The 27,732-nt window shown below is 40.2% G+C and overlaps 2 protein-coding genes across 20 annotated transcripts in view; one reads left to right on the plus strand and one right to left on the minus strand.

Moving 5' to 3' along the window:
- Window positions 1–7,389, minus strand: part of brd1.S (bromodomain containing 1 S homeolog) — a 40,889-nt gene extending 33,500 nt beyond the window's left edge. For 7 of the 15 annotated variants that reach the window (XR_005966661.1, XR_005966662.1, XR_005966663.1 and 4 more), the window contains exon 1: window positions 6,690–7,388. The gene's annotated coding sequence lies outside the window, so the exon portion shown is untranslated. Of the gene's footprint in view, window positions 1–3,050; window positions 3,277–5,495; window positions 5,669–6,689 lie in introns of all 15 variants that reach the window. The other 8 variants (XM_018255806.2, XM_018255802.2, XM_041588511.1 and 5 more) reach the window with 7 other exon arrangements.
- Window positions 7,390–13,352: 5,963 nt separating this feature from the next.
- On the plus strand, window positions 13,353–27,574 carry zbed4.S (zinc finger, BED-type containing 4 S homeolog). Of its 5 annotated transcripts, none has more exons than XM_018255818.2 (3): window positions 13,353–14,084; window positions 19,141–19,319; window positions 22,518–27,574. In XM_018255818.2, the coding sequence occupies exon 3, from the start codon at window positions 22,768–22,770 to the stop codon at window positions 26,191–26,193; it is 3,426 nt and encodes a 1,141-aa protein (XP_018111307.1). In that variant the 5' UTR covers window positions 13,353–14,084; window positions 19,141–19,319; window positions 22,518–22,767; the 3' UTR covers window positions 26,194–27,574. The 5 variants fall into 5 exon arrangements, with proteins under 5 accessions (XP_018111307.1, XP_018111306.1, XP_018111309.1 ...); XM_018255817.2 differs by having other exon boundaries at window positions 13,353–13,942; XM_041588517.1 differs by lacking the exon at window positions 13,353–14,084 and adding an exon at window positions 14,105–14,238.
- The last annotated feature ends 158 nt before the right edge of the window (window positions 27,575–27,732 follow it).

Consider the following 27,732-nt stretch of genomic DNA (forward strand, 5'->3'; position numbering starts at 1 on the left):
ATTAGAAGAAAGGTTTTTTGTTCCATTAACGAACCCTTCTTGTATGCCTTGAGAAAGGTCTGTTTGTGGGACCAAAATATTAACTAATACAAATTTTGCAGATTTTGATTTTCATTAAGACCCAAAGTGCATCATTTACTACCTATTTATTACATATATATATATAAAAATCTCTTTTTAGATTGTAAGCTTTGAGTGTTACCTTTTTGAACTGCTCAGTATTTGTACGTAATAAGCCTAAGGGCAAGTCCACACAAGGAGATTCGGGGAGATTTTGTCGCCTGGCGACTAATCGCCTCGTCTTTTGAGCGACTATCTCCCCGAACTGCCTCTGTGTTTTTCCCCATAGGCTACAATGCATAGTCACCTGCGCTAATGCACACGCAGCACTTCGTTTTCAATAGTCGCCCAAAGTTGCCTCACTGAGGCGATTAGTCGCCAGGCAACAAAATCTCCCCGAATCTCCTCGTGTGGCTTTACCCTAATGATATATTTTTATTTAATAAATTACATATGTGTTCCTTTCAAATTAAAGATCAGCATTAACTGCAGAGTTGTGAAGCAGGCTGCTGGCAGTGTGAGAAAAGTGAAAGTGAAAGTTGTCCTGGCCAGAACTACACTGGACAGAGATAAAGATGGAGGTTGCTGGTAGAGAGGGCTCCAGGACTTCAGGGTAGGCACTGGTGTAGCTCAGGTAAGCTCCCTGTGGGAGGTAATCAATAAAATATTCTGTGCCAAATATTTTAGCTGGTTTAAGTTGAAATGTTGGACTATTATAACAGCAAAACCAAATGTATTTTTTAATGAAGCTTTTTTTGTAAAGAAGGGATCTTGAATAAAATAATGGTCCCTTATGATTTACGAACACAAGTGTGCTAGTAAGTTACGCTTCCCCTTTAGTTGTGTACAGGAAAAGACCAATAGTAAATACAAATATAAGGTTTGATCTGTATTGCAGAGTTCATTGTTGATCTATGCCCACAGCAAAAAAAAAAAAAAAAACATGAAACCTCCGAATACCTGTACATATCTTGTGCAGTGAAACCTGAAAGGATTATGCACAAAAAACTACTCATGTATAACTACTCTCAGAACTAGAAGTTTTAAGGTTCTTACGAGTTCAAGCTTGCCAGTTGAACACCAGTTTCCTCAAGCCCCCTTTTTTTTAACTTTTAGTTGCTTCACAGATTAGAAAAAATGCTGCACTGTGTGCAGAATAGCAAATAATAAGAAGTACAAATCCTAAATTGTGATGAGTGAAATTTCTCACCAGCTTTTGCCACAAAAAAAATCCAATGTATTGAGCACAGAAAAAGTTGCATGGCCACCGCAGAAAAACACCCATCGACTTTAATAAGTTTTCACAGGTTTGCAAATTTTTGGCAAAGCAAAATGGGACAGATTTGCTCATCACTAAATAAACAGTATTTGATATTAAGCATCCTAAGCATGTATTTAACATGCAAAGTATGAGGTATTGGGGGGGAAAGGCAAAGCAAAACCGAAAAACTAAGATTAAAAGGGACTGGTTTCCGTGGTTTCTGTTCAGGATGTACCACATGTTGTAGAGTGATTTTCTTTTCCCCTCAAGTATGTCATTGTTGTTGTTTATTGAAAACCAAGTTTACCATACCAAAGAGTCTGACACAAAAGAAGAAAAAGAGGAAAAAAACAGTCAATATGAAAAAAAGCATTGAATGACTACTTAATGAGGTACTCCACAAACTTTTTTTTTTGGCAAAAGTCACACAGCTTGGTTAAAAAAAAGTTTTATTTCAATTGTGCTAAAGGGGAAGGAAAGGTATTATTCACTGGGTGGTGCCAAACATTAGGTTCTACTCCCCCAACCCCAGTGATTATAATGGCTTACCATGGGTAATTGTTCTGGTTTGCTTACAAAAAAATTAAAAAACTGCACAGTACTTCTTAGGCTTTGGTGCGCACACACAGCGGAGCTGAAGTTAGCCCAAATACGTAAAAGGAGGCATCTCCAGGCTGACTTCAGCTTCGCTGTGTGTACATGCACATAGGCTGATCGGAATCAAATCAATGGAGCAGGGGCAAGGAGCAGATCTGCTTCTCTCAGCCTGCAAAAATATGCAGGCTGACAGCAGCCAGAGCCATCAGCCTTGGGCTGCTCTCAGGTTGAGAGAAGCGAATTCGCTCTATGTCCGTCTCTTAATTTAAATTATATCCTCCTGCGTGCTTACACGAAGCAGAGCTGCACACAAGCAGAAGCGGCTCAGATAAGTTGTGCAGGGGCATGAAGTGCATCCTCTTCTCCGCAAAAATACATAGGTTAAGAGCCCATGTGCCCATAGCCTTAAAGGGGACCCGACACCCAAAAAAAATTATTCAAAATCCTATTTTATCACATCAGTCAAGCAAAAGGAACTTTAATTACAGTATATAAATTATTTGAATCTTGTTTCCTTCAGTCTGGGATTTCAAAATTATAGCAAGCAGGCAGGAGCCATTTTGTGGACACTGTTATTAAAGCAAGCCTTGCATCATCTCAGAATCTTGTTTGTGCACCAGAATGTGGGACCTGATGTCCATCCCCATTCCCTGGCTACACAATTAAATGGAAAAGAGAATGGGGGAATGTGGGGAGAGAAGTGACATCTAAGAAGTGCTGAATGGAAAGTGAAAGTAATTGTCTGCCCCGCCTCTATGCCCATGGCATAGAGGAGGGGCAGACAATATTTGATTGACAGCTGAGACTTTTAAATGATCTTAGAACAGTTATGAACACTTTAATGAAAAATAGAAATTGGATTTCATGTTTAATTTGAAAAGGACTTTTATTACCGTATATACACGAGTATAAGCCGAGTTTTTCAGCCCCCAAAATATGCTGAAAAACTCTACCTCGGCTTATACTCGGGTCAAGCGCAAAAACGGTCTCCGGCGCCTAAGAATAGTCGCTGGCGTCCAAGAATAGTCTCCAAGAATATTCGCCGGCGTCCAAGAATGGTGGCCGGCATCCAAAAACGAGACTCCGGCACCTCCAATGGGAGCAGAAAATCAATTTTTTGATTGAAACTTACCAGAAGCTGCTGCATTTCTCACCCTCGGCTTATACTCGAGTCAATAAGCTTTCCCAGTTTTTGGAGGTAAAATTAGGTACCTCGGCTTATACTCGAGTATATACGGTATACAGATTTTTGTCTCTGGATGACAGGTCCACTTTAACTGACTTGTGAATTGTCACAACCATGCAGCAGGATAAGATAAACAAACAATGCTTTCGATTTCCATCACATTTATAAAGATCTATAAAATAAAATGTTAAATGAATACAAAAAAAGTTGATTGGAGTGACATTTTCTATAATTACGCAGTGGGTGGAGCGGCTATCAAAAATGTTACCAAAACAACCATTCTAAAACATCCTATGCATAACCAATTGCATGTGTAATCACAAATGCATGCATGCGCATATATAATGCTTCCTATAGAAGGCTTGTGTTTTCCTACAGGATACAATAAAATCTACTTTACCTAGCTATGATGAAATCTACCCAAGGCACTGAACAGTAACAGTCAACTATGTGACACTTAGGGGCAGATTTATTAAGGGTTGAATTGAAAATTCGAATTCAATTTTTTTTTTATGGTCAAAACTGTCAAATTCGACTAGGAAAATATCCTATTATGTTTTTTTTTTTTAAATGGAATTAGATTTTTGAGATTGATCATACTCTTGCCCTTTAAGAATTCGAATTAGACTATCCGCCACCTAAAACCTGCCGAAAGTCAATAAGTCAATGGGAGAGGACCAGTGACCAATTTGGAGATGTTTGCAGCCTTCGTAACATTCAATTTTTTTCGGAGAAAAAACTCGAACCGAGTTTGATTGAATTCGATTCGAGCTTTCGACTCAATAAGAATCGTCCGAGTTTAAGATATTAGATTTTTAGAATGAATATTCGAATTTGGAGTAAAATCGAATTCATGCGAGTTAAAAAAAAAACTCGCATGAATTCAAATATTGATAAATGCGCCCCTTAGAGGCAGATTTATCAAGAGTTTTAGGTAGCAAAGTCGAAATTTGAATTCTTAAAGAGCCATTTAAAATCTCAAATTGGATTTTTTTTTTTTAATTTTCAGTTTGACCCTTCAATAAGTAAAACCCAGAGAGTGCTACATAATTTATACTCTTTTTGTGCATTCTGATAAGGTAATACTCAAACATGACCAACAGGGAAACTAATAGCAGCTATTTGTAACAGGCTTAAAGCCGATTTTCTTGCATCTTGCTAGAGAACACAAGAATCTCCGGGTAAAGAGATTCAGCAGCAGCCCACGTGGTGCTAAAAGGCAAGGGGGTGAGTGTAAATGCACTAAACACTTGAAATACAAGCAGAAGACCAGAACCTTAAAGGGATCCTGTCATGGGAAAACATTTTTTTTTTTTTCAAAACGAACCAGTTCATAGTGCTACTCCAGCGGACTTCTGCACCAAAATTCATTTCTCAAAAGAGCAAACAGATTTTTTTATATTCAATTTTGAAATCTGACATGGGGCTAGACATTTTGTCAATTTCCCAGCTGTCCCTGTCATGTGACTTGTGCCTGCACTTTAGGAGAGAAATGCTTTCTGGCAGGCTGTTTTTCCTTCTCAATGTAACTGAATGTGTCTCAGTGGGACATGGGTTTTTACTATTGAGTGTTGTTCTTAGATCTACCAGGCAGCTGTTATCTTGTGTTAGGGAGCTGCTATGTGGTTACCTTCCCATTGTTCTTTTGTTTGGCTTCTGGGGGGGAAGGGAGGGGGGTGATATCACTCTAAAGGTGGCCATACATGGAGAGATCCGCTCGTTTGGCGATGTCGCCAAACGAGCGGATCTCCCTCCGATATGCCCACCTTGAGGTGGGCAATATCGGGCTGATCCGATCGTGGGCCCTAGGGCCCAACGATCGGATCCTAACGATGCCCAAACGGGCGGTCGGATCGCGGGACCGCATCAACGAATAGATGCGGCCGCGATCCGACGGGATTTTCTGTCCCATCCGATCGAGATCTGGCCGACTTTCGGCCAGATCTCGATCGGTGAAGCCCGTCGCGGGGCCCCATACACGGGCCAATAAGCTGCCGACACGGTCTGTCGGCAGCTTTTATCGGCCCGTGTATGGCCACCTTTACTTGCAGTACAGCAGTAAAGAGTGATTGAAGTTTATCGGAGCACAAGTCACATGACTGGGGCAGCTGGGAAATTGACAATATGTCTAGCCCCATGTCAGATTTCAAAACAGAATATAGAAAATCTGTTTTCTCTTTTAAGAAATGGATTTCAGTGCAGAATTCTGCTGGATCAGCACTATTAACCGATTCATTTTGGAAAAAAAAATTTTCCCCATGACAGTATCCCTTTAAAAACATGTCAGTGATCAAGTACCTTTACAGAAACAGAAAATATTGACCATCGCAAAGCAAATTCTACTTCTCATAAACAAACCAATTACAATGGACTACACAACTCTCATAATACCTTGACTAGCTTCAGTTGTGAGACGACATGATCGGAATTCTTGTTTGCCCAAAAGGGTCCCATAACCAATATATTTAAGTGCTTTCCTGAAATCTAGTAGCCTGCGTGCAAGTCCATGCGACTGATGACTTGTCCCTGGGTCAGCACTCCCAACAGTTAAAGTGATACGGACACTAAAAAGTAAGAATGTTCATTAAAAGTTACCTTTAGGTCATGCTTTTTGCCGAGAGGTTTGTTTTTGTAAGTAATTGTTAGTTCCTAAACCTGAGAGTTTTGCCAACCTGACTGTCCCATCTCAGTCTGTCAGTTAAAGTTTCTAATACGACTCCTGCTGCACTAATATGGCAGCCCCCTCATAGAGAGTTAGACAAGGTAATGTAAAAGCTTTGAGCAAATACTTTGGCAACAATAGAAGTAGCTTTCAAAGCCCATATTGATAGATGTAAAAAAAAAAAAAAAAAGTTTCCGTGTTAGTATCTCTTTAACGGGAAACCCTGGCAAAAGTGCAGAGCAGCTGGAGCGAGAGCTGCAAGTCACGTGACTCGGGGAAAACTTTCTCCTCAGAAGTTGCAAGAATTCCAAACACCTCCCTGTGGTTACACTCGCATCTCTTATCCCACCATATATTGCATGTCAGACACGGGGTAAAGGCTCCTCTATCGGTTGCGCTGAAGTAGAACACAGCGGCCATGGAAGGGTTAATATCCCCCTAAACCGTGGGAAGGATGCCAGCCCCTTCACGTCACTGCACCAAACACTTTCCCGGGCCCGTTCAAATCAATGGGTGGCCCTTAGACTACGGGGAGAGTTTCTATTAAGTCTGCTAAGCAGCCACCGTACAGCTCGTCGCCTCAATCACTACAAGCGCAACCCCTGACTAGTTACTAGTCCGTACCAAGGAATGACAAACATGGCGTCTAAGAAAACAAGCGCAGGCAGCAGTGTACACATACACAGAGGGGAAGCACGGAGCGGCCTCCTTCCCCTGACGCCGGCAGCTGCCTGGGGGAGGGAGAAAGAGAGAGGTCAGGGCAGGGCTGTCCAACATGAGCCTCTCCAGCTTTTGTTCAGATACAACAAAGGCACAAGATTGTCGGATGTAATAGATTTGTGGTTCAATTAGGACTGGGGGACACACAGTCGAAAGGGGATTGTAGTGTCCAGTGAGAAAACGGGAATTAGACTTTAACGCACCTGCTGGCGGCGGACTTGCTCGCACTGGCTTGTCAGCGGCTAATGGAGACGGCTCGCTCGTTTTCCCGTAAACTGCAGACGAGTCGCGGAGCCGATCACAAAGGACCGCGCCGCTCCCCTGCGTCTTCAGTACGTCTCCCAGTGTGATCCAATCGAAAAGAAACGGAACAGTCTGGCGGTAACAACCCAAGGATCATTAATCCATAGGATCGGCGCCGCCGCCCCACTCTCTCCCCGGCCCCTCTACTACACGGCCGCGGCTCGGCCCTGATTCCTCCTTTCAAACAAACAATGCGCTCTCACTACAGCGTGTGCCGCTCCTCCCCACTAGCTACCACGCAGCCGCGTCATGACCGCTACGTCCCGCCATCATTGGAGAGGCAAAGCGGCTGTTCAGTCGTGCTGGTCATGTTTGTTACTGTTCGTGACTCCAGATATTTGTGTTTTCATGGAAAGGACACCTGTTTAACAATTCCTCGTGTATGATGTGGTTTATTGGGTAGCGTAGAAAAGCAAGTGTATGAAAAGCAACATTGTATTGGGACTTTGACTTTTATCCTCCTATTGCCACTACCACTACTACCTTCCTCTTTAGCCACCATTTTCTGACCAGACTGTAGAACCTGGGACAACAAGGCCCCAGTAAAGAATGTATATTATACATCTACAACCCCCTTTTGTGAAACTGGGGAACAGGGACTCCATACAAATATGGCTGCCCCCACATATAGGAACATGGGGGTAAGAAAGTAAATGTAAAAGCACAAATACTTTTATGACAAAATTATAAATAGCATTCAAAGACAATGTTATGCTGGATATAAAAAAAGGGTTATTTTCTGGTGTTAGTATCTCTTTAAAGGGGAAGGAAACCTAGCCGGCGCAAACCCCCCACCCCCCCTCCCGTTTGTTGCCCACCCTCCCTCCTCCCCCCTGGCCTACCCGTCCCGCTGGGCAAATGCCCCTAACTTGTTACTTACCCTTCTGCGCAGGTCCAGTCCAGGGACTTCACCGACGACATCTTCTTCCACGCGATCTTCTTCCTGCTGTGAATGGCGCATGCGCAGTAGGATCATTTCGCCGGTACGATCTACTGCGCATGCGCGTGACTTTTGGCGCATGCTCAGTAGATCCGTACCGGCGAAATGATCCTACTGCGCATGCGCCAAAACGCCGTTCACAGCAGGAATAAGATCGCGTGGAAGAAGATGTCGTCGGTGAACTCCCTGGACTGGACGTGCGCAGAAGGGTAAGTAACAAGTTAGGGGCATTTGCCCAGTGGGACGGGTAGGCCAGGGGGAGGAGGGAGGGTGGGCAACAAACGGGAGGGGGGGTAGGGGTTTTGCGTCGACTAGGTTTCCTTCCCCTTTAAAGTGAAGGGATCACAGTTTAGAAACGGACTCGTGCTACTGTCTGAGATTTTCGTTGGAAGGGGCCTGCAGTGCTAGCTGGTATTTCATAAAGGTTTATCTTGTCTACCAAAATATTTCCTCAGTGGTGCCGATGCCTAGGCCCGAACTGGCAATCTGTGAGTTCTGGCAAATTCCAGAGGGGCTGCTGCAAGATGCCATAGAAAGTGACTATAAAGTGGGCTGGAGGGGGCTGTTTGGGCCTGTATGTACTAGTTATGGCAGGGCCTATTTTGAATCCCAATCCAGTCCTGTGCCTAGGTCTATACTTGTATATTGGAGCAAACTATTCTACCTCATTGTCACCATTTGTAAACATCAGTACAACTTTTCCTGTGTTCAGTAAACCTGTTTTGGACATTTAAAGGGGATGTAAAGGCAAAAATCATTACAAACCCTGCTGTGAATGTAGTTATGGAGTCAATTCATCAGGACTGGCTAGTTTTGACCCAGATGTTTTAGCTACTATGTGATAATTGTATAGAAAGTCAGAATTGACACATATAGCTTTTTTTCAGCTTTCCAATAATTGAATTGGATACAAGCATAACATCTAGGGTTGTTAACATATTACAGCTAGACAAATGTAACATATCTAAGGATTGACCGACATTATTAACAGCTGATAGGCTGTCTTTTAGCTTAGTTTTAACGGCATAGGTAATAGCACTGCCTCACTTTATGGCTCTATTTGCACTCAGTATGTCAATATTTTCATTTTAATAATATATATGGTGGATGCAATGTGCACTTGGTCACTTGTTTTAACACTTGTAATTTTAACACTGATATTGTAATTTTGGTACCAAATAATATGCTTATTTTTTAAGGATAATTGATATCACTTCCTGTTGAAGGATCTGTGGGATTATGGTATATAAACACGTGTGGGATTAAACATGGTTGCCTTGAGAAAGGTACCTGAGTGGACCGAACGTCACGTCGGCTTTACATGTATTTTTAATACACTTTTGAAATATAAATAGAATAAAAATGCAAAAACAGCAGCACTACAAGGAGTTTTAACACAGATATATGTGAAACAAAAAATAGGTTTATTTAAATCCAACGTTTCAGTTCTGAATTGGAACTTTCATCATGGAAGACACAAATCATGTACTGTGTGAACGCTTAAAACTAACTTTTGGCACAGATTACTGTTGCTAGGCAACCAGTACACGGAAGTGGGGGATTGCAACAAGGTGAATGTGTTAGACATGGGGTATGTGAAGAGCTTTTATGCTCCTTATGGTCACCAGTGAATAGCCCTAGTCAGTTACACACCAGTGTCCAAGCCGAATATAGAACAAGAACCCCCGGGTCTCGCTTTACCACAAGCACTGGACATCTTGGGGGCGTGACCCGCTACCCGTCCAAGGTCCTGTAGAGGTGGGGATTACCACTAGGACAGGGAGAGACAGTGGGATGGACCGGCTTGTTACGCCCATACAGCACGTCTGCCTGTTACCATGTGCCATAGACTTAGCAACGCCCTGTGGCGTCTTGCATAAAGTCACGAGCACCATAGCAAGGTGGTTTGTCTGCGTATTACCGCAGATTAACACACACAGCTACATGTGATGCCATATACAGTGCCAGAACGTATTTTGTCATATAGAAAGGTGGATATGCCAAGCCACCTTTCTCCCAATCCCACCTACAGAGATAACGGCATTAGGGCTAACAGCAGGAGGACCCCCCCTGGTGTATGGGATATGTAATGAGTCACAGGTCTGAAATGTGTTAAAAACAACGTGACAGGATATACTGTGACAAACAATGGTTCCAATTAAAATATATAGATGGTGGACAATAAGTGAATATTGTAGAGCCGGGGAATAAACATAATCACATAATTATGCCAGTCTATGAGGGAAACTCATTACAAGAAGCATCCGAGTGGCAAAGTTTCATTAAGTCCTCGTGGTGCTATATATATATATATATATATAGATTTATATATATATATAGATAGATAGATAGATATAGATATATATATAGATAGATAGATAGATATATATATAAATGTGCAATTGAGAGGTGTAATTAAACAACATCACTCCCTCTTCACAACATGGTGAGGGCCGAACTGAAAGAGAGAGTATGAATATAGCCAATGTTCATACCAGCTAAGATAGAATCACATACTGGGCAAAATAGGATCACAGTACCTCATAAGACACATGGCTGTTTCAATAATCTTTTATATAAAATGCGTATTAACATTTACAGTAGTGTAGCTTGTAAACACTGTGACTAATATGGCAAGAGACTCAGACACACTGCTTTTATGAAAATGTTACATATATAACAGTTCTGTTACTTTCCCCCCAGAAAGGAAATGTTTATACATTTATAAAGAATTGTCAGTTGTTACAGTTGCCACCTTTTCTGTTTCAAGTACTGGTTGGTCATTCCTTTTAGCATATTAATAACAGTAACACCAACCATTATAATGTCATAAAAATCACAATATCACAGGCCAGATGGCAACTGGGTATGACAAACAAGCTAAATTGTGAAGTTAAGATATACTGCCACTAGATGGAGCATTGTCCAGCTAAAATCCTTTCTAAATGACATTGAATCATATTATTATTTGTCTTTTTTCAACCTATGTGCTATGAAGGGCTGAATATCGCATAATATAACTCCTGAGCTCATTTCGTTGGTCTCATGCAAAAAAAGGGCATAAAACCTTATCTTGCATAAGAAAAAATAAAAAGTCGACATGCACCTGACCCTAATCCACCTACTTTTGATCCACTCCGACCGTAATCTGCCATGCCTCCAGTATTTTTCTGACCTCCCAGTGGCGGGCCAGGATCAAACTATGTTCAAGGCAAGCCCATGGTAGGCAGACAAAAAAGGTATGTGTGTAGCACCCCTCACCATTGTGCCCTATGCACAATCGTGAAGTGACTGATTTTTAAAGCACAATTATAAGTGCATTACTTTTAGTTATTTTATACCAATAAAAGATTTTACTCTATGCACAAAGTGTCTATGTTTTAATTTTAGAATCTAGACTGTGTGGCAGAACAGATTATGCAGAGAATAAGTTACCTATTTTGAATTGAAAAGTGCTAGTTTGTAAGTAAGCACTTTGGCTATACGAGGTGTTGGCAGAAGTACTTTTCACCCATGAGGGTACAAACATTAAACTCTGGTTCTTACACAGTGCCTGGGGTTTCTCCTGTTTTTGAATGTAATGCCAATTCAAAGGGCAACTAGACCTACGTTTATTGAACACAGAGTAAAAATTTACTCTAGGTGCAGAACAAGTTCACAAGTACTGCACTATATGTTTCTGATCTTTCTGTCTTGTTTATTTCTGTGTTAGCCTTTTTGGCACTGATCATGTTTGGATGCACAGTGTAAACCAGGGATCCCCAACCTTTTGAACCCGTGAGCAACATTCAGTAGTTATAGTAGTTGGAGAGCAACACAAGCATGAAAAATGTTCTTGGGTGCCAAATAAGTGCTATGATTGGCCATTTAGTAGCCCCTATGAGGATTGTCAACCTACATTGAGGCTCTGTTTGGCAGTGCACCTGGTTTTTATACAATCAAAATTTGCCTCTAAGCCTGGAATTCAAAAATAAGCTCCTGCTTTGAGGCCACTGGGAGCAACATCCAAGGGGTTGGAGAGCAACATGTTGCTCACGAGCTACTGGTTGGGGATCACTGGAAACCATAGTGAGAGACTGCAAATATCGGAAGTGGAAAGGACTGTGAAAACTAATTAAAGGGTTTCTGTCATGATTTTTATGGTGTTGTTTTTATTTCTAAATTACACTGTTTACACTGCAGATGATTTACGATGTAAAATCTAATTCCTGAACCAGCAAGTGTATTTGTTTTATTTGTAATATTGGTGTGTAGGCAGCCATCTCAGGTCATTTTGCCTGGTCATGTGCTTTCAAAAAGAGCGATCACTTTAGGATGGAACTGCTTTCTTGCAGGCTGTTGTTTCTCCTACTCAATGTAACAATGTGTCGCAGTGGGACCTGGATTTTACTATTGAGTACTGTTCTTATATCTACCAGGCAGCGGTTATCTTGTGTTAGGTAGCTGCTATCTAGTTACTTTCCATTGTTCTGTTATTAGGCTGCTAGGGGGAAAGGGAGGGGTGATATCACTCCAACCAACAGTATAGCAAAAAAGAGTGATTGAAGTTTATCAGAGCACAAGTCACATGACTGGGGGCAGCTGGTAAACTGACAGTATGTCTAGCCCCATGGCAGATTTCAAAGTTAAACATAAAAAAAAATCTGTTTGCTCTTTTGAGAAATGGATTTCAGTGCAGAAGTCTGCTGGAGCAGCACTATTAACTGAATGATTTTGAAAAAAAAAAACATGTTTTCCAATGACAGCATCTCTTTAATTCCACATGCGGCTACTGCCCTAGGCACATGCCTCTTCTACCTATGCCTAGTTCCAACACTAGAAACAGCTACTTCTCTGTGCGCGTGGAATTTATAAATGTGCACATGGTTTTAAAAATGGTCACAAAAGAATTTTTGCACACACACTGCCAAAAAATAATAATAAAGAGGAACACTAGTCACAGGTAAACCCATTTTGTGGGTGTCTACCCATGCTAGGTAAAGTAGAGAAATTAATTTCAAATAATATTTACTTTCCTATGTTTGCCTATCACATCATGTTTTGTTTTTCATGATGTTTTCTTAATTGCAGAAAAAAACAGAAATACATAAATGTCACAATTTTGCTGTAATTTGGGGCAAAATCCTCGTAGTGTTATTGTTAAGTGGGTCTACGAAACATTTCAGGTTTGAAAACACACCTGAACAATTAGGGATGCACCGAATCCAGGATTTGGTTCGGGATTCGGCCAGGATTTCGTCAGGATTCGGATTTGGCCAAATCCTTCTGCCCGGCCGAATCGCGGGGAGGAAATCACATGACTTTTTGGAACAAAACAAGGAAGCAAAAATGTTTTCCGCTTCCCACCCCTAATTTGCGTATGCAAATTAGGATTCGATTCGGTATTCGGCCGAATCTTTCACGGAGGATTCGGCTGAATCCAAAATTGTGGATTCAGTGCATCCCTATGAACAATGTAGGTGTCTGTAAATATATATTGCATAAAACAGCTTGTATGTACAGTAAAACCCTACTGCATGTAAATACATCAATTTCACAATATTATATATTTTAATAGGATCTGCCCCTTTTAAGAAACTAGGGCCACCTAGGGTTGACACCTTGGCCAGTCTAACTCCGAGGGGGCGGGGCAGTGACACGACAGAGGTGGGGTCAGCCAATCCGAGGGGGCGGGGCAGTGACACGACAGAGGTGGGGTCAGCCAATGGACCCCAATCGCTGCCGTGTCAATCATAGGAATTCTTGCTTGGTTTTCCTAATCTAGATAATCAGGTTGGTTGTTTTGACCCGGACAGCACTTCAAAAAACGGGGTCACATGGCTTTAATACCAGCATTATTGTCCTAATAACCATTTCAGGGTTCCTTATTAGATTTAAAATAATAAAGTATATCAGAGCTGCATGGATACATTGGCTTGATTCAGTAAATGTAACCAGTTTTGTACCAATAGACTTCTTATGGTAATAAAAAGTGTAACAGATGCCCTCCCCCTGCGTATCACCACAGCAACAAAAAACATAGTGGATTGTCCGCTTTGCCTCCCTAATGATGGCGGGACGTACTGGTCGTGACGCAGTTGCGTAATAGCGAGTGGGGAGGGGTGGCACGCGTTGTAATGAGAGAGCATTGTCTGTTTGAAAGGAGGAATCTGGGCCGAGTTGAGGCCGCCGAATAAAGGGTCTTTAAGAGATCGGGTGGCCGAGAAGACTCTCGTAAGTTGTTTTCTTAAACCGGGTAACGGAATTGTGCTCAGGGTGATGTGCGGGTCCTTTATAACCAGTTACGCTACTCGTCTGCCTTTACTTGGGGATACCAAGTCATCTCCGTTCGCTGCTGTGAGTCTGCCATCAGCAGGTGAGAGAAATGAGATCGCCTTTATGTTAATAAACTGCCACTGGAATATCCGACCTACGGCTTCTCTGTGAAACTACAGCCGGTCGCAACCCAGAACCGCCTTCGAATGAGGAATGCTGGGAGATGTAGTAGGGTTACAGCTGGGGGTCGCATGGTAGGCAGCTGACCCGTGATTCTGTCCACCTTGTGCGGCAGCTGCCGGCGTTATGGGAAGGAGGACGCTCAGTACTTTCTCTCTGTGTGTGTACAATGTTGCGTGCGCTTGTTTTGTTAGACGCCATGTTTGTGGTGCTTGGCGTGTAGATTGGTCAGATGATACGGTCGTAGTTATTGTGCGAAGCAGTGCGACAGATATTGTAATGGCCAACCCTAGATTTGAACGGGCTCTTGCGAGAATGCGTGTGGTGTAGGCACAGTACAGGGCTGGCAGTGTCTGAGAGTATTGTGCCGAGGAATCCCAGAGTTGTTAATACATGTACACTGGCTAGTCAGGAGCATGTTCTGTCCCCCCGGAAATGGAGTCTGGAGGCATCCGCCTTGTTGCTACTAATAATGCATGTAACTTCCTCGGTAACTCTACCTGGATCACGTGACTTGCAAGTCGCACACCAGCTGCTCTGTATGTAACTGTTTATCGAGCTGCGGAGGGGGGGGGGAAAGCACCTTTGCTTCTCACATGGGGTTCACACGGTGATCAGATTTGGCTTCAGGTTCATAGGTAGTAGTAGCCACTATTTTAAAATATAAGGATTTTGTAAGACACAGGAGTTCATTGGAACTGGAACAAAATGCAACCGGAAATACCAGTGCAGAGCTAAAAATATAGTTTCAGCTGGTTAGGAAATGGATCAATATAATACTGTTGATTGTACCAAATCAAGCAGACTAATATTTTTTCAAAATCAGGCATGAGCTTCTGACTGGTCTCCCAAAGACCAGAGGTTTTAAAGGGCACAATACTATTACCAACCAAAGGTGTGGCATAGTAGAGCCTGCAATCAAGTTTTGGAAAAAGTAGTTTTTGTTTTTAAATTGCCCCCGCGCTAGACGACCCACACCAGGGGGGAACTCCCAGTACGAGCGGCCATGTTGGGGGGCATGCATAGTACGCTATTCTTTTTGTTACTGCGAGGTCACAGAATCTCTTCCATTGCTTTTTACTTTGGCCCCAAGTAACCAGCAGAGGCAGTACAAATGTGCAGTTATGGTGTACCTCAGGTGGTATAGAAACACCAGTGGTAAAGGAGTGAGACATTGCACATGTGAAAACATTGTACTAACTCTTAAGGAAGAGCGCAGAAACATTACAAAGGGCTGCTGTGTTAGAACTAAAGTGATCAGAGAGAACGTACTATAGCTAGAGATTGAAATGCCTAAGTTTAAGTTCTCCTTTATGTTAAAGATTTAAAGAACCACTTAGGTATATAATTGTGGGTATATTCGAGTACCTCCTATATTTTACCTTCCACAGTGACATACATATATAGATAGAAGGGTCAGTTCAGAGAACTTTCAGGTTCTTTGCATGTGGTTTAGAAAGAGATGATGCAAATTTATGATGTTCTGAATGGAGACTAAAGGAGATTACCAGTGCTACATAGCAGTCCCGTTCACATATAACTAAAGTAACCCAAAAAAGAGTGGGGTGAGTGAAATCTGCAGACTACGTTAATAATGTGGTTCTCTTCCATCTGGTCTATGCCCCATTATAGTCCGATTGATGGCACATGGTCCAAATAATAATCCTGAGTTTAACCAAAGGATTTGTTGGCAAATCAGGTTGTCGGCTCCGTATTTGGTGAGCTCAATAAACAATTGGATCTTAGTGTATATCAAGTTTGGGGTTGTTTTCTCTGGGAAAAAAGGAGCTTGCAAAGGGGACATAATTACACTTTACAAGTACATTAGAGGACATTATAGACAAATAGCAGGGGACCTTTTTACCCATAAAGTGGATCACCGTACCAGAGGCCACCCCTTTAGACTAGAAGAAAAGCACTTTCATTTGAAGCAACGTAGGGGGTTCTTTACAGTGAGGACAGTGAGGTTGTGATGGCTGATTCTGTTATTGCTTTTAAGAGTGGCTTGGATGATTTCTTGGACAGACATAATATCAAAGGCTATTGTGATCCTAAATTCTATAGTAAGTATAGATATGGGTTTATATATAATTTATGTGAAGGTATGGAGGGGTGTGTGTATGGATGCTGGTTTTTTTTTTGGAGGGGTTGAAATTGATGGACTTTGTCTTTTTTAACCAGATTTAACTATGTAACTATCTGAATTTTTTGTTAATACCTTAAAGGACAACTAGCCCCCCCCCCCCCCTTAATCTTGCAGGCATTGCCCCCTCTCCATTCTGCTAAGGCATGGCAATCTCTGATCTTTTCCCACCACTTTAAGGGCAATGATATACAGTGTAAAACATGCTCAATTTGGATCTTTTTTTATATAATTAAAGGACCGATGTTGATTCACCTTCTCTTTAAATAAAGCCTTGCTACTCTGTAATAAGTCTAACAAAGCAGTTAATTCTACGGCATCTAAAATCAATCACTAACCCAAATTTTACGATGACCTGGGTGTCCAAACCCCTGGTCCCGCGCTTGGCTTTGCAGATACTTCAAACAAAGTTCGCCCTGAACCCATAGCTCGAGGTAAACCGCAATCAGAAGATAAAAATGACGAGCACTCCGTATCCACACATAAGTTAAAAGTAATGAACTTTATTTCATCTAGTTAAAACCATCGCATATCCTGAGTGTTACGTATCAAACGATACGTAGTCATAGACATTGCACTCAAATGTGCTGAACGGTTTTTTAAATTCATTAAAAAAGCCATTCATTAAAAAAAAATCATTTAAAAAGCCATTTGGCACATTTGAGTGCAATGCCTATGACTACGTATCGTTTGATATACAACACTCAGGATATGTGATGGTTTTAACAAGATGAAATAAAGTTCTTTACTTTTAACTTATGAGTGGACACAGAGTGCTCGTCATCTTTATCTTTTGATTGCGGTTTACCTCTAGCTTTATCTTTCAATGACAGACAGGCCAATTTGTCGCCCGCGATTATTCTCGGGTGCAGCATATAACAAAATGTCCCTTGTTTTGTCATCCACTGTACACAAGATTAATTGTTAGAGACAAAACATTGTCTGTCATTGCCCTAAAGATGAATTGTGGGGGGGGACACTGAAATATTTCCCACCGTTCTAGATAATGTGCATCTATGCACAAGGAGCTTTTTTTTCTAAAGTTGTGGTACATTATGGAAGCAGTTTTAAAGAAATATACACCTTCCAACACATTGTTATAATATTGGTTAAAACCATTCAAACGATTATCTATGCACAAATGCTGGGCCATAGATCCGCCTAGTATTACTGTACTGTGGAATTTGGTTGGTTCAGGTATTCAGCAGGTTTGCAATAGTAGGGAGTGAAGGGAAGCTGCAGATCATTTTAATCTCATCTGCTGATGTACTATAAATTGGCTAACGAGATGTTCAAACCTGCTTGATACCTAAACCAACCAAAACCGCAGTACTGTTATAATGGCCCAGCATTTGTGCAGAGATAAAAGTTTTAAACATCTTTATAATAATGTGTTGCAAGGTGTAGGTTTCATTAAAATATCTTCCCGTCATTGGTGCACTCTGCAAGATGGATTGGAATAATGTAAACACATATGACACTAGGAACTGGAGCAGCTTGGCTCTGTGACATGTGAACCACTTGTAACAGGCTGCTGGCTACCTTGTCATAGAATCTGAAAACTGGCCCCTATGTAATTTGTCATGTGACAAAAGGGGGAGCAGGGCTGCTAAAAAGTCCCTCAGTTTGGCTGGAGGGAATGGGCTGATGGCCATATTGATATGACACAATGCTGGGAAAACATATGAAATGTGAATATCTGCCCAAATTCCTCACAAACAAGACTATTAACCACACCAGTCCATATAGTTGTGCTGTCCAGGTTATTGGTCACCCCAGCCCAATGGCTTTGTGAACACTGAGGTTATTCGAAAAGACACTGCATGCTTCCCCAAGTCACCATGGCAAGCAAATCACCAACACGGAAAGAGATCCACTCCCTATCAGCTAAGGAACCAGATACAGTAATCTTCCAGGATAAGGTAGTCATGAGACCCGCATTCGACTTTTTTGCCGAAAGTTGTCTCTCAATTTCACATGTAATTGGAGATGTTTTTGCCATTGTTCTGTCATGATCCAAAGTCTGAACTAGAAAGACAGTGGCACAACTTAGACCCTGTGCGGACAATCTCACTTTACATTAATCACACAAAAAGGATTGGCGCAAGTCTGACTAACTTTTTATGATTCCGAGAAGTCAGAGGAAAGGGCAAGCTCCATTTAAAACTACAAATGCCCTTTGGATAGTCACCTGCATTGTATTGGCATATCAATTGGCTGGCAGGCAGATTTCTAGGGACCCAAGGGCCAATTCGACTAGCTGTGGCTACATCCTGTGTGGCGGAAGCAAGGCCCCGCCAGATGTGATCTGCAAGGTAGCCAGGTGGACTTCTGCCTCTACGTTTGTCTGGTGTTATAAGTTGAATGTTCTCTACTCCCAAGAGAAGAGCTTTGGGCGAAAAGTTCTTCAGTCCGTCATTCAATAATTTTGTGCTGAATAAAAATGTTATGCAGCATATGTTGTCCCTCCCTTCTTAACTTTGGAGTGTCCCATGTTGGTGATTTGCTTCCATAGTAACTTTGGGAAAGAGAAAATATTTCTACTTGCCGTAATTTCTATTTCCAAGTCACTGTCATGGCAGCATTTACTAACCTCCCACATTTCAAGGGCTTGTTACTAAGACTGTTGGGGGAGGGATAGGAGGATGTTTTATAGTGGAAGTTTGTGTTTCCTGTCCAGTGACCTTAAAGGGGTGGGAATTACCCATGTTGGTGAATACTGCCATGACAGTGACTTGGAAATAGAAATTATGGTAAGTAGAAATAATTTATCGCTTTGCCTGACCCTCGTTTTTAATTAATCAACTGCACTTTTTTTTATGTTTTCATATAGACAACTTCAGGGTCGGTTTGTTCCATTATACTGTTCTGTGCGTGCTCCACTCAGTCGCCATGATTGCACCTTCTAAACTCCTCTAGAACTTGCATGTGTTCACCACTGATCAACCTGGGCACTGGCACTGCTGGCAGCAGAGCATGCATGACTGAAAAAATCTTGACCCAGTATACAAGGTAAACTAAATGGGGGGATATTAGGGATTCAACAGGCTTTGCCTGCCTTACCTATGGAGCATTCTAACAATGAAAATATATCTTTTGAACATTTTTTTTATTGCTAAAAAATTGTAAGCGCTAATAACTTGAAGATCATGTGGTTTTTTTTTTATTAGGGCCAGGGCACACGCTGCTATTTCGGGAGATTAGTGCCAAGGGTTGTACATTCTAACTGCATTTATATACAGTTTTCAGAACAGTAACGGTTTTTCCTATTGGTGCTTCCCTTTGCTCCGTATGCTGTTCTGTTGAAAACCTGCCGGCTGCACTAGGGTGATGACACCAAATTCTTTACATTCCATCCTCCCACTGCCTGGGGCAGCATTTTCTGTTCTAACATTATGCGCAGCCTCAATCCACTTATAATCACTGCTTTGCTACATAACGCGCTATGTAGTTGCATGTGCAACAGGTTACCAGTACTCCAGTCCCATCATGAATGGAACTAAGAAATTTAGGAAGGTAGTTTTTTCACTACAAATGCCTATAACAAAAAATACCTTACCGATTCAGCACACTGTAAATTAACTTTTATTCCTGCAAAGAACATGGAGTAAGCTTTACTTCCAAATAGTCCCCTAAAATAACCTACCTTACTGTCTGCATTCAGCCTGCTGTGGTTTCTGCATAATCAGTTGAAATCTCCAGCTCATTTCAAGTACTTCCTGGTCTAGCATGAAGCCCTGCCCCTTCCCTTCTGAGATCTCTCCTTATCGCTTCTACTGTGAGAGTAGTCTGAGAGGAGCAGCTGCACCTGCAGTGACCGTAACAGAGAAGCAGGAGCCAGTGGCAGTTTTTTTGCACTTGCTGATTTGTGATACAGTAGTGTACAGTTTTCACAGTTGAACCAATTAAGATGCAAGTGCAAGCAATTGGCAAATACATACAGCAAATTGTATCACTAATCAGCAAATATGAAAAACTTGTGATTACAGTGCAGATGCTTACAGTGTTATAAAAAAAAAAACTGCCACGGTCTCCTGCTTCTCTGTAACTGTGCAGCTGCTCCTCTCCAACTACTCTCACATGTCCTACTCTCATAGTTTAAGAGATAAAAGAGCGATCTCAGAAGGGAAGGGGGCAGGGCTTTACGCTAGACCAGGAAGTAAGTGAAATGAGCTGGAGGTTTCAACTAATTATGTAGAAACCACAGCAGGCTGAATGCTGGGACTTATGTAGGGGACTTCTTCTTTAATGAAACTTAGGGATTCTGTTCAGCAGGGACAAAAATAACAAATGTATCAACTATAAGATATTGATTTAAAAAGTCAGCGACCATCCGCCGACCCCCCCCCCCCCCGTGGCTGCTTTAGAAGGTGAAAAATTTAACTTTACACATTTTTACTTTTTTTTATTAGGAAAAAGGTCGCAAATAGAAAATGGAAAGTAATTGGAAAAAAGTCTTTCTGGTGAACTATCTGAAACCAACTGAAGGCGAACAACCCCTTTAAATGTTTTGACTAGTTGAAGAGACACTGCTCGTGCTAGGGCTGCAACAAAATTATATTTTGATGTGTCCAAATAATGAATCCTCCATAAAAGATTTTTTAATTCACATTTTCCGTTATTCTTTTCCACTTCTATTCTTGTCAGATTTATCCACTGCCTGCTCAGCCAGGGTGTTCCTTCAAGGTCAGTCTAAAGCTGGCCATAGATGTAAAGATCTATAAAAGATCTTTTCGTTATCGTGCAACCACGATTATCTTGAAACGATCGTTTAAATGTTGTCGATCAAGTAAAAATACCATTTCAAGCGATATTGCCAGGAAAACTGAGGGTAGCTGCCTGCTTGGCCCTGCAAACATAGATTGCACTGGGGCTGATACAATTTCTATACTTCTACTGATTTTGTCAAATATAGCTATATCGTTTGTATGTATACACATTCAAGAATGTGGGTTTCCCAAACAATACATTTTGTAATGGCTGCAGAAAAGAGAATAGGTTTGGCTGTTTTTTTTTAGGGCATTTAAAAATCAAAATTTCCTTTATTTTTTGAAGGGCCCATCTAGTCTGTCCTAAACTAAACTGTTTTTTACGCAGAGAATGGCTGCTTGTATTGGATCTTAAATATCCCTGTGCCTCACCAAAATATACAGTTTTGCTCTTTTGCAGAAGTGAATGCATAATTAGCTTGGCACTTCTTGTCTCAAAGTTTTTTTTTTTCCAAATAATTAATATACATATATTTTTAAATATAAAAACAGTTGTGGCAATCTAACACAATCATAATATCTAAAAAAGTAAACACAAAAAACCAGGTGTGAAAAGTTCAGCTCAATTTGGCAGCCATAGCTACTGTCCTCTTCAGATATGTAATTACAAGACAGAACATGCTTCCTCCACTTTCATACACACACAAGACAAATATTAGTCTGACACATAAAGATCTTCTTGACTTGAGAACAGAAGACATATATGAAAATAAGGCAGAATATCATAAATTTATTGCAAAAGTAACGCAAAATTAAATAAGCATTTTTCTTTAGGGGCATGAAAAACAAGCAACGTAGAGCAGATACTCTGCCGCCACTACAAAAAAAACCTTAAACCCCATAAAGGTGTAATTGTGAAGACATATATATCCTTGTTGATCTAAGATTAGTGCACAGTTGTTTTTTTGCCTTCAAGTCTAATAGTATTGCTGTATTTACAATTTAAAAAAAATCCACTGTTCTGTTCATTTGGTCTATGGCTAGATTTCATTCTAAAAAAAAGTATCTTCCTCTTCAAATACTGATTATTTTATCAGCAGGGTCTAGCATGGAAACTAAATGTATTGATGTACACCAAAGAAAACTCTTTGGTGTTTATCTAGAGCATGTATTGGAACAGAACAAACAGATCACTGTCCTGAAACCATAGTCCCCGCTATAGGAACAGGTTTAAATTAAGTATTTAGAAAATTTTGCACATTTTTTTCCAAGTTGGACCCTTTTCTGCTGAAATAAAATACCATAGGTATCGTATTGTTCCTCCTAGAAGACTTTTTTTTAGACAAAAATATTTTAGTCCTTCTTTGGACCTTGTTTTATTATGTCTTTTAACTTTGTATTTTTTGCTTTAAAAAGTTGCAGTTAAGTTAAATAGAGGATATTGCCTTGAATTTTTATTATTAATAATAATGGTAATTTTGTACTTTTGTGTTTTTTTAAGGCGGACTCCTGTTAAAATGACCAAAACTGCATCAAATACGCTGGTGTAGCAGGCAACAGTGAATTTTGCAAGATCCGCTTGAGATGCCACAAGATTCAAAAACAAAAGTCTGCACAGTTTGATGGCAAGAAATGTCTGTGCTAACAAATTCTGCTTAAAGGCTTTGTTACTGTGATACCTTTCTAATTATTTTAAATGACTACTTAATTTTCCATCTAAATTCTGGCAAAATATCAATTGCTCCCCAAAAATGGAAAGTATTCTGACTGAAGAAAAAATCAACAATTTGAAAGTTGAAGATGAAGACAGAAATAGTGACTTGGATGGTATGCAAATAAAGATGGAATTGGATGACCTAAAACAAATTGAAAGTAGCGATGAGCAAGAAGATAAGGAACAATCCTGTGCTGATACCTCAAATACATTTGTATCAACTGACAATGAGGATGATTATGGTGTTCTGTTTTCTCAGTACACTACTACTCTTTATGATGCGGCAATGGAGGCCGTTACACAAAGTATACTTACAAACAAAAATATTAGCAACCGGAAAAAGTCTCCAGCTTGGAATCATTTTTTTATATCTCCCCGGGACAGTACCAAAGCAACATGCATGTATTGTATGAAAGAGTTTAGCCGAGGGAAAAATGAAAAAGACCTAAGTACAAGTTGTTTAATGAGACATGTAAGAAGGGCACATCCTAGAGTGCTTTTTTCTGAAAAAAAGCCTGGTATATCTTCCTACTCTCCACCTACATTACTGCTACCTCCACAATCTTCAGATGCTGCAGAATCCAATGTTACACCTACTAAATATAAAAAATCAGCATTAAAAATCTCTTCAGAAAGCATACCAGAGGAAACATTGACATTATCAGATAATATATCCTCAGACTTTTCAGTGTCAGAAAAAATCAAAGAAGAAATCAAAGAAGTTGTTTCAGGGGTTTCTCCAGTGTCATTCTCAAACAGTCAAGCAGAAGAAACCAGTGACAACACAGAACAAAAACACATTCCAACTCAAAAAAATTCATCAGGTTCTAGAAGAAGGTCTGCTGTCTGGAAGCATTTTTATTTATCTCCCCTTGATAATTCAAAGGCCGTTTGTATACACTGCATGAATGAATTCAGCAGAGGAAAAAATGGAAAAGACCTTGGAACCAGTTGTTTAATAAGGCATATGTGGAGAGCCCACCGTTCAATAGTTTTGGAAGAGAATGGCGGAGTAACAAGTTTGCCACCCCCATATTCTGTGCCTCCTACCTTATTGCCATCTCTTCTTCCCCCAGATGGTGGTGATGTATCTCCAGGAAAAATTAGTAAAGAACCTGCTTCTTTGCCTTCATCTCCTGATAGGGCATCAGTTGATATTCAGTATGCTGTTCCTAATGGAAACCTGATTGAAGATGAAGAATCTATTTTGCATTGCTCAGATAGTAATACCGAGTCATTATTACTGTCTTCTCCTGGAAAACGTGGCCACGGTCGCAGAACTTTAACATACAAGTCAACTGTTTTTCAGTCAAACAAAAAATGTATGAAAAGGTTAAAATCTGAAGTATGGCATCATTTCTCATTATCTTCAACTGATCATCTGAAAGCAGAGTGCAAGTATTGCAATTGCACGATTAGCAGAGGCAAAAAGGGGGATTTGGGAACAAACTGTTTGAGGCATTTGTATAGACAACACCCAGAAGTGATATTGAACCAAAAAAAAAATGATGTTGGTCTAGCCAATTCTCCTTATGCTACTTTAGCTTCTGCAGAGTGCTCAGCAAGAATGACAGAATTAACAATTGTAAATCATGATAATCAAATTGTATTACCAACAAACAGCAAAAAGACCTCAAAACTGTGGAATCACTTTTCAATTTGTTCTGCCGACTCAACGAAAGTTGTATGTATGCACTGTGGTCGAACAATAAGTAGAGGGAAAAAACCAACCAATTTGGGAACCAGTTGTCTCTTGAGACATTTACAGCGGTTTCATGGCAATGTACTGCAAAACAATAGTGTTTCCAAAACGTTATGTCCTGCCGATTCACAAACGCCAGTGAAAACTGAATTAACAGCCTCTTCTTTTGATGACACCACTGACAAATTTAGTGACTCTCATCCAGTTGCCAAGAAAATCACAAGTCTTGTAGCTGAAATGATTGCACTTGATCTTCAGCCATATTCCTTTGTAAATAATGTTGGATTTAATAGACTACTTGAATATCTTCAACCTCAATATTCATTACCATCTGCATCCTACTTTTCAAGAACTGCAATCCCTGACATGTATGAAAATGTAAAGGACATCATAGTCTCGCACTTAAAAGAAGCAGAAAGTGGTGTAATCCATTTTACATCTGGAATATGGATGAGCAGTCAGACACGGGAATACTTAACTCTTACTGCTCATTGGGTAACATTTGAGTCTTCATTCAGACCGCATAATGAAAATCACCACTGTTCAGCACTTTTGCATGTTTCACAGATTGATTGTGACTTTAATGGTGTCAGTGTTCAAAAACATCTAGAACACTTATGGGAATCCTGGATTACTTCAGTTGGCCTTCAGATAGGTATAACAGTGACTGATAATCATAGCATAGCAAAAACGTTAAATGAGAGTGAGCATTCAAGTGTTCAGTGTTTTGGGCACACAGTGGATCTAATTGTGAACGAGGCTATTAAAAGTCAAAGAATGGTGCAAAACTTGCTAAGTATTGCAAGAAAAATCTGTGAACGTGTACGGCGATCCACAAAAGCAAAAGAAAAATTAGCAGAATTGCAAAAAGAATATGATTTACCTCAGCACCATTTGATTCAGGATGTCCCTTCTAAATGGAACACGTCATTTCATATGTTAGAACGACTAATTGAACAGAAAAGGGCAATTGATGAAATGTCTATTGAGTGCAACTTCAGAGAACTAATAAGCTGTGATCAGTGGGAAGTAATACAATCTGTCTGCCATGCACTGAAACCATTTGAAGCAGCTAGTAGAGAAATGAGTATGCACATGGCCACCTTGAGCCAAGTTATTCCAATGATTCATATTCTCAACAGAAAGATAGAGATGTTATTTGAGGAAACAATGGGTATTGATACAATGCTGACGTCTCTTAAAGAAGCCATGGTTTGTCGACTTTCATCAACCCTTCATGATCCGCGATATATTTTTGCTACACTCTTAGACCCCAGGTACAAAGCTTCCTTATTGTCGGAGGAGGAGGCTGAGGAGTACAAACAAGGCTTAATCAGGGAACTGGAGATACTAAGTTCTACCTCAGATGATGCACCTATCCTTAATGGGTGCAACAAAAGTTCTTCGCCAGAAAGCAAATGTGAGGAAAACATTTGGTCACTTATGGCAAATTTAGAAAGATCAAAGACATTAAAGGAAAAATTGCCAGAAGATATTGTGTTTGCTTACTTGGAAGAAGAGATTCTTGAACACAACTGTGATCCATTAACTTACTGGAATTTGAAGAAATCTGCATGGCCTGTATTGGCAAAACTGGCTGTCAGGTTCCTTGGATGCCCACCTAGCATTATTCCCTCTGAGAGGCTTTTTAACACTGCAAATGAAAATGGCAATTTTAACCAAAACAGACTAATGATGGAACATTTTGAGCAGCTAATCTTTTTAAAAGTCAATCTCCCTTTAATTTACTTCCAGTATTGATCTACAATTAGCAGGTGAAGCTTTTCCCCTAGATATTAAATGTATTTTGTACATTTGTTAAATTGCTCCACTAGGGGCCATGTACGACAACTGAGAATTGACAAATTGTTCTATAACGTTCCAATGTTGGGCTTTAAATATTGTCTACATGTGCCTTACTTAGTTCTTCAGGCCAGATCTTGTATATATATTTTTTTCCAATTTCACCCTAGAATGTTTGTCATGTAACTTAAAATGTAGGTTTTAGTTTTCATATCTGTAAATACATATGTAAAGTGATTTCTTTTAAAACAGAATTGCAAAAAATGGATGTAAAAACTTTTATCTTGTAGGTTTTTTTTGTACTGTATTTCATTCAGACATTGCTTTTATGTTGTGTGTTTTTAATAATGCTGCATATACAGATTGAGATATTACTATGAAAGGGGTCTGTTAGTATCCAGTCAAGTAAAGTTAAAAAGACTAACTTGTGCCTACACTGCAATGACCCCTTTAGTGAAATGCAGAAGTATTGTTTACAAATCGATCATCAAAAGTTTTTTATCGAATTAATTTGTTGGTCTGTTACAAGCGAGACCTTTTATAGGCAAACAGCAAAAAAGCGTGTAATGCTGCTAACACACAATAGCTGATGTGGGTGTGTGTGTGTGTGTGTGTGTATAAATGAGATTCCGGATACTGCTTCAATGTTAAGCATTAAATTGGGCCCTTTATATAATAAATCTGAAATGTTTTTAAAAGGAAGGGAATAATAACAAGCAGAGAAGGTTGTCGTCCATTTACCTTTTATATCAAAGTGACCGCTTCCAAATAGGTGCACTAAAAGCCCTTCCACGGTGCTCTCTCCCTGAAAGCCTACAGGTGTCCGCTGATTCACCACCTTCCACCTTAGTCAGTGCACTAAGAGCATATTATAGTGCTCTGCTACACTTGTATAGCCTACATGGATTGAAGGGTATATATGTTTCGTTTCTCTTTAATAGTTATGCAAGGTAACTCGGTTGAATCTCTTGCTAAGTTACATTTTCATATTTCTTATTAGTTTTAGCATCAGGCTGCTTTTCTTTGTATTGTCCATTTTTTTAAAAAATACAATTGATCTACCAAAATCCATTGTTCTTGATTTCACAGCATAATTTTTATATTTGTTGACATTGAAAGATGTTCCTGTCATAACAATGTTTTCAAAGACAGTAGAAAAGTAGGGATTTTTTTTTTTTGTTGCGACAGTTTGTTTTTACAATTGCTGTAAACTGTTTTTTTGTTTTTTTTGTTAAAAATGCTGTACCAGTCTGACAATTTTTACATATATGTATTAGTGTATTTATAAATGGTAAACAAATGTTGTTTTTAAATTAAACCATTTATTTACAGTAGACTTGAAATGTCACTCTTTGATTCATGTTCAGTAATTCTTGAATTTAGTTGTATCTGACCTGAATTGAAATTATAACTTAAATCTGAATTACTTGCATCAGAAGCACATTATGGATTGTTTAATCATTACATGGAAAACCTTACCAAGCAGTTACAACCTTT

The sequence above is a fragment of the Xenopus laevis genome, chromosome 3S, assembly GCF_017654675.1.
Source record: "Xenopus laevis strain J_2021 chromosome 3S, Xenopus_laevis_v10.1, whole genome shotgun sequence".
NCBI classification, from domain to species: Eukaryota; Metazoa; Chordata; class Amphibia; order Anura; family Pipidae; genus Xenopus; species Xenopus laevis.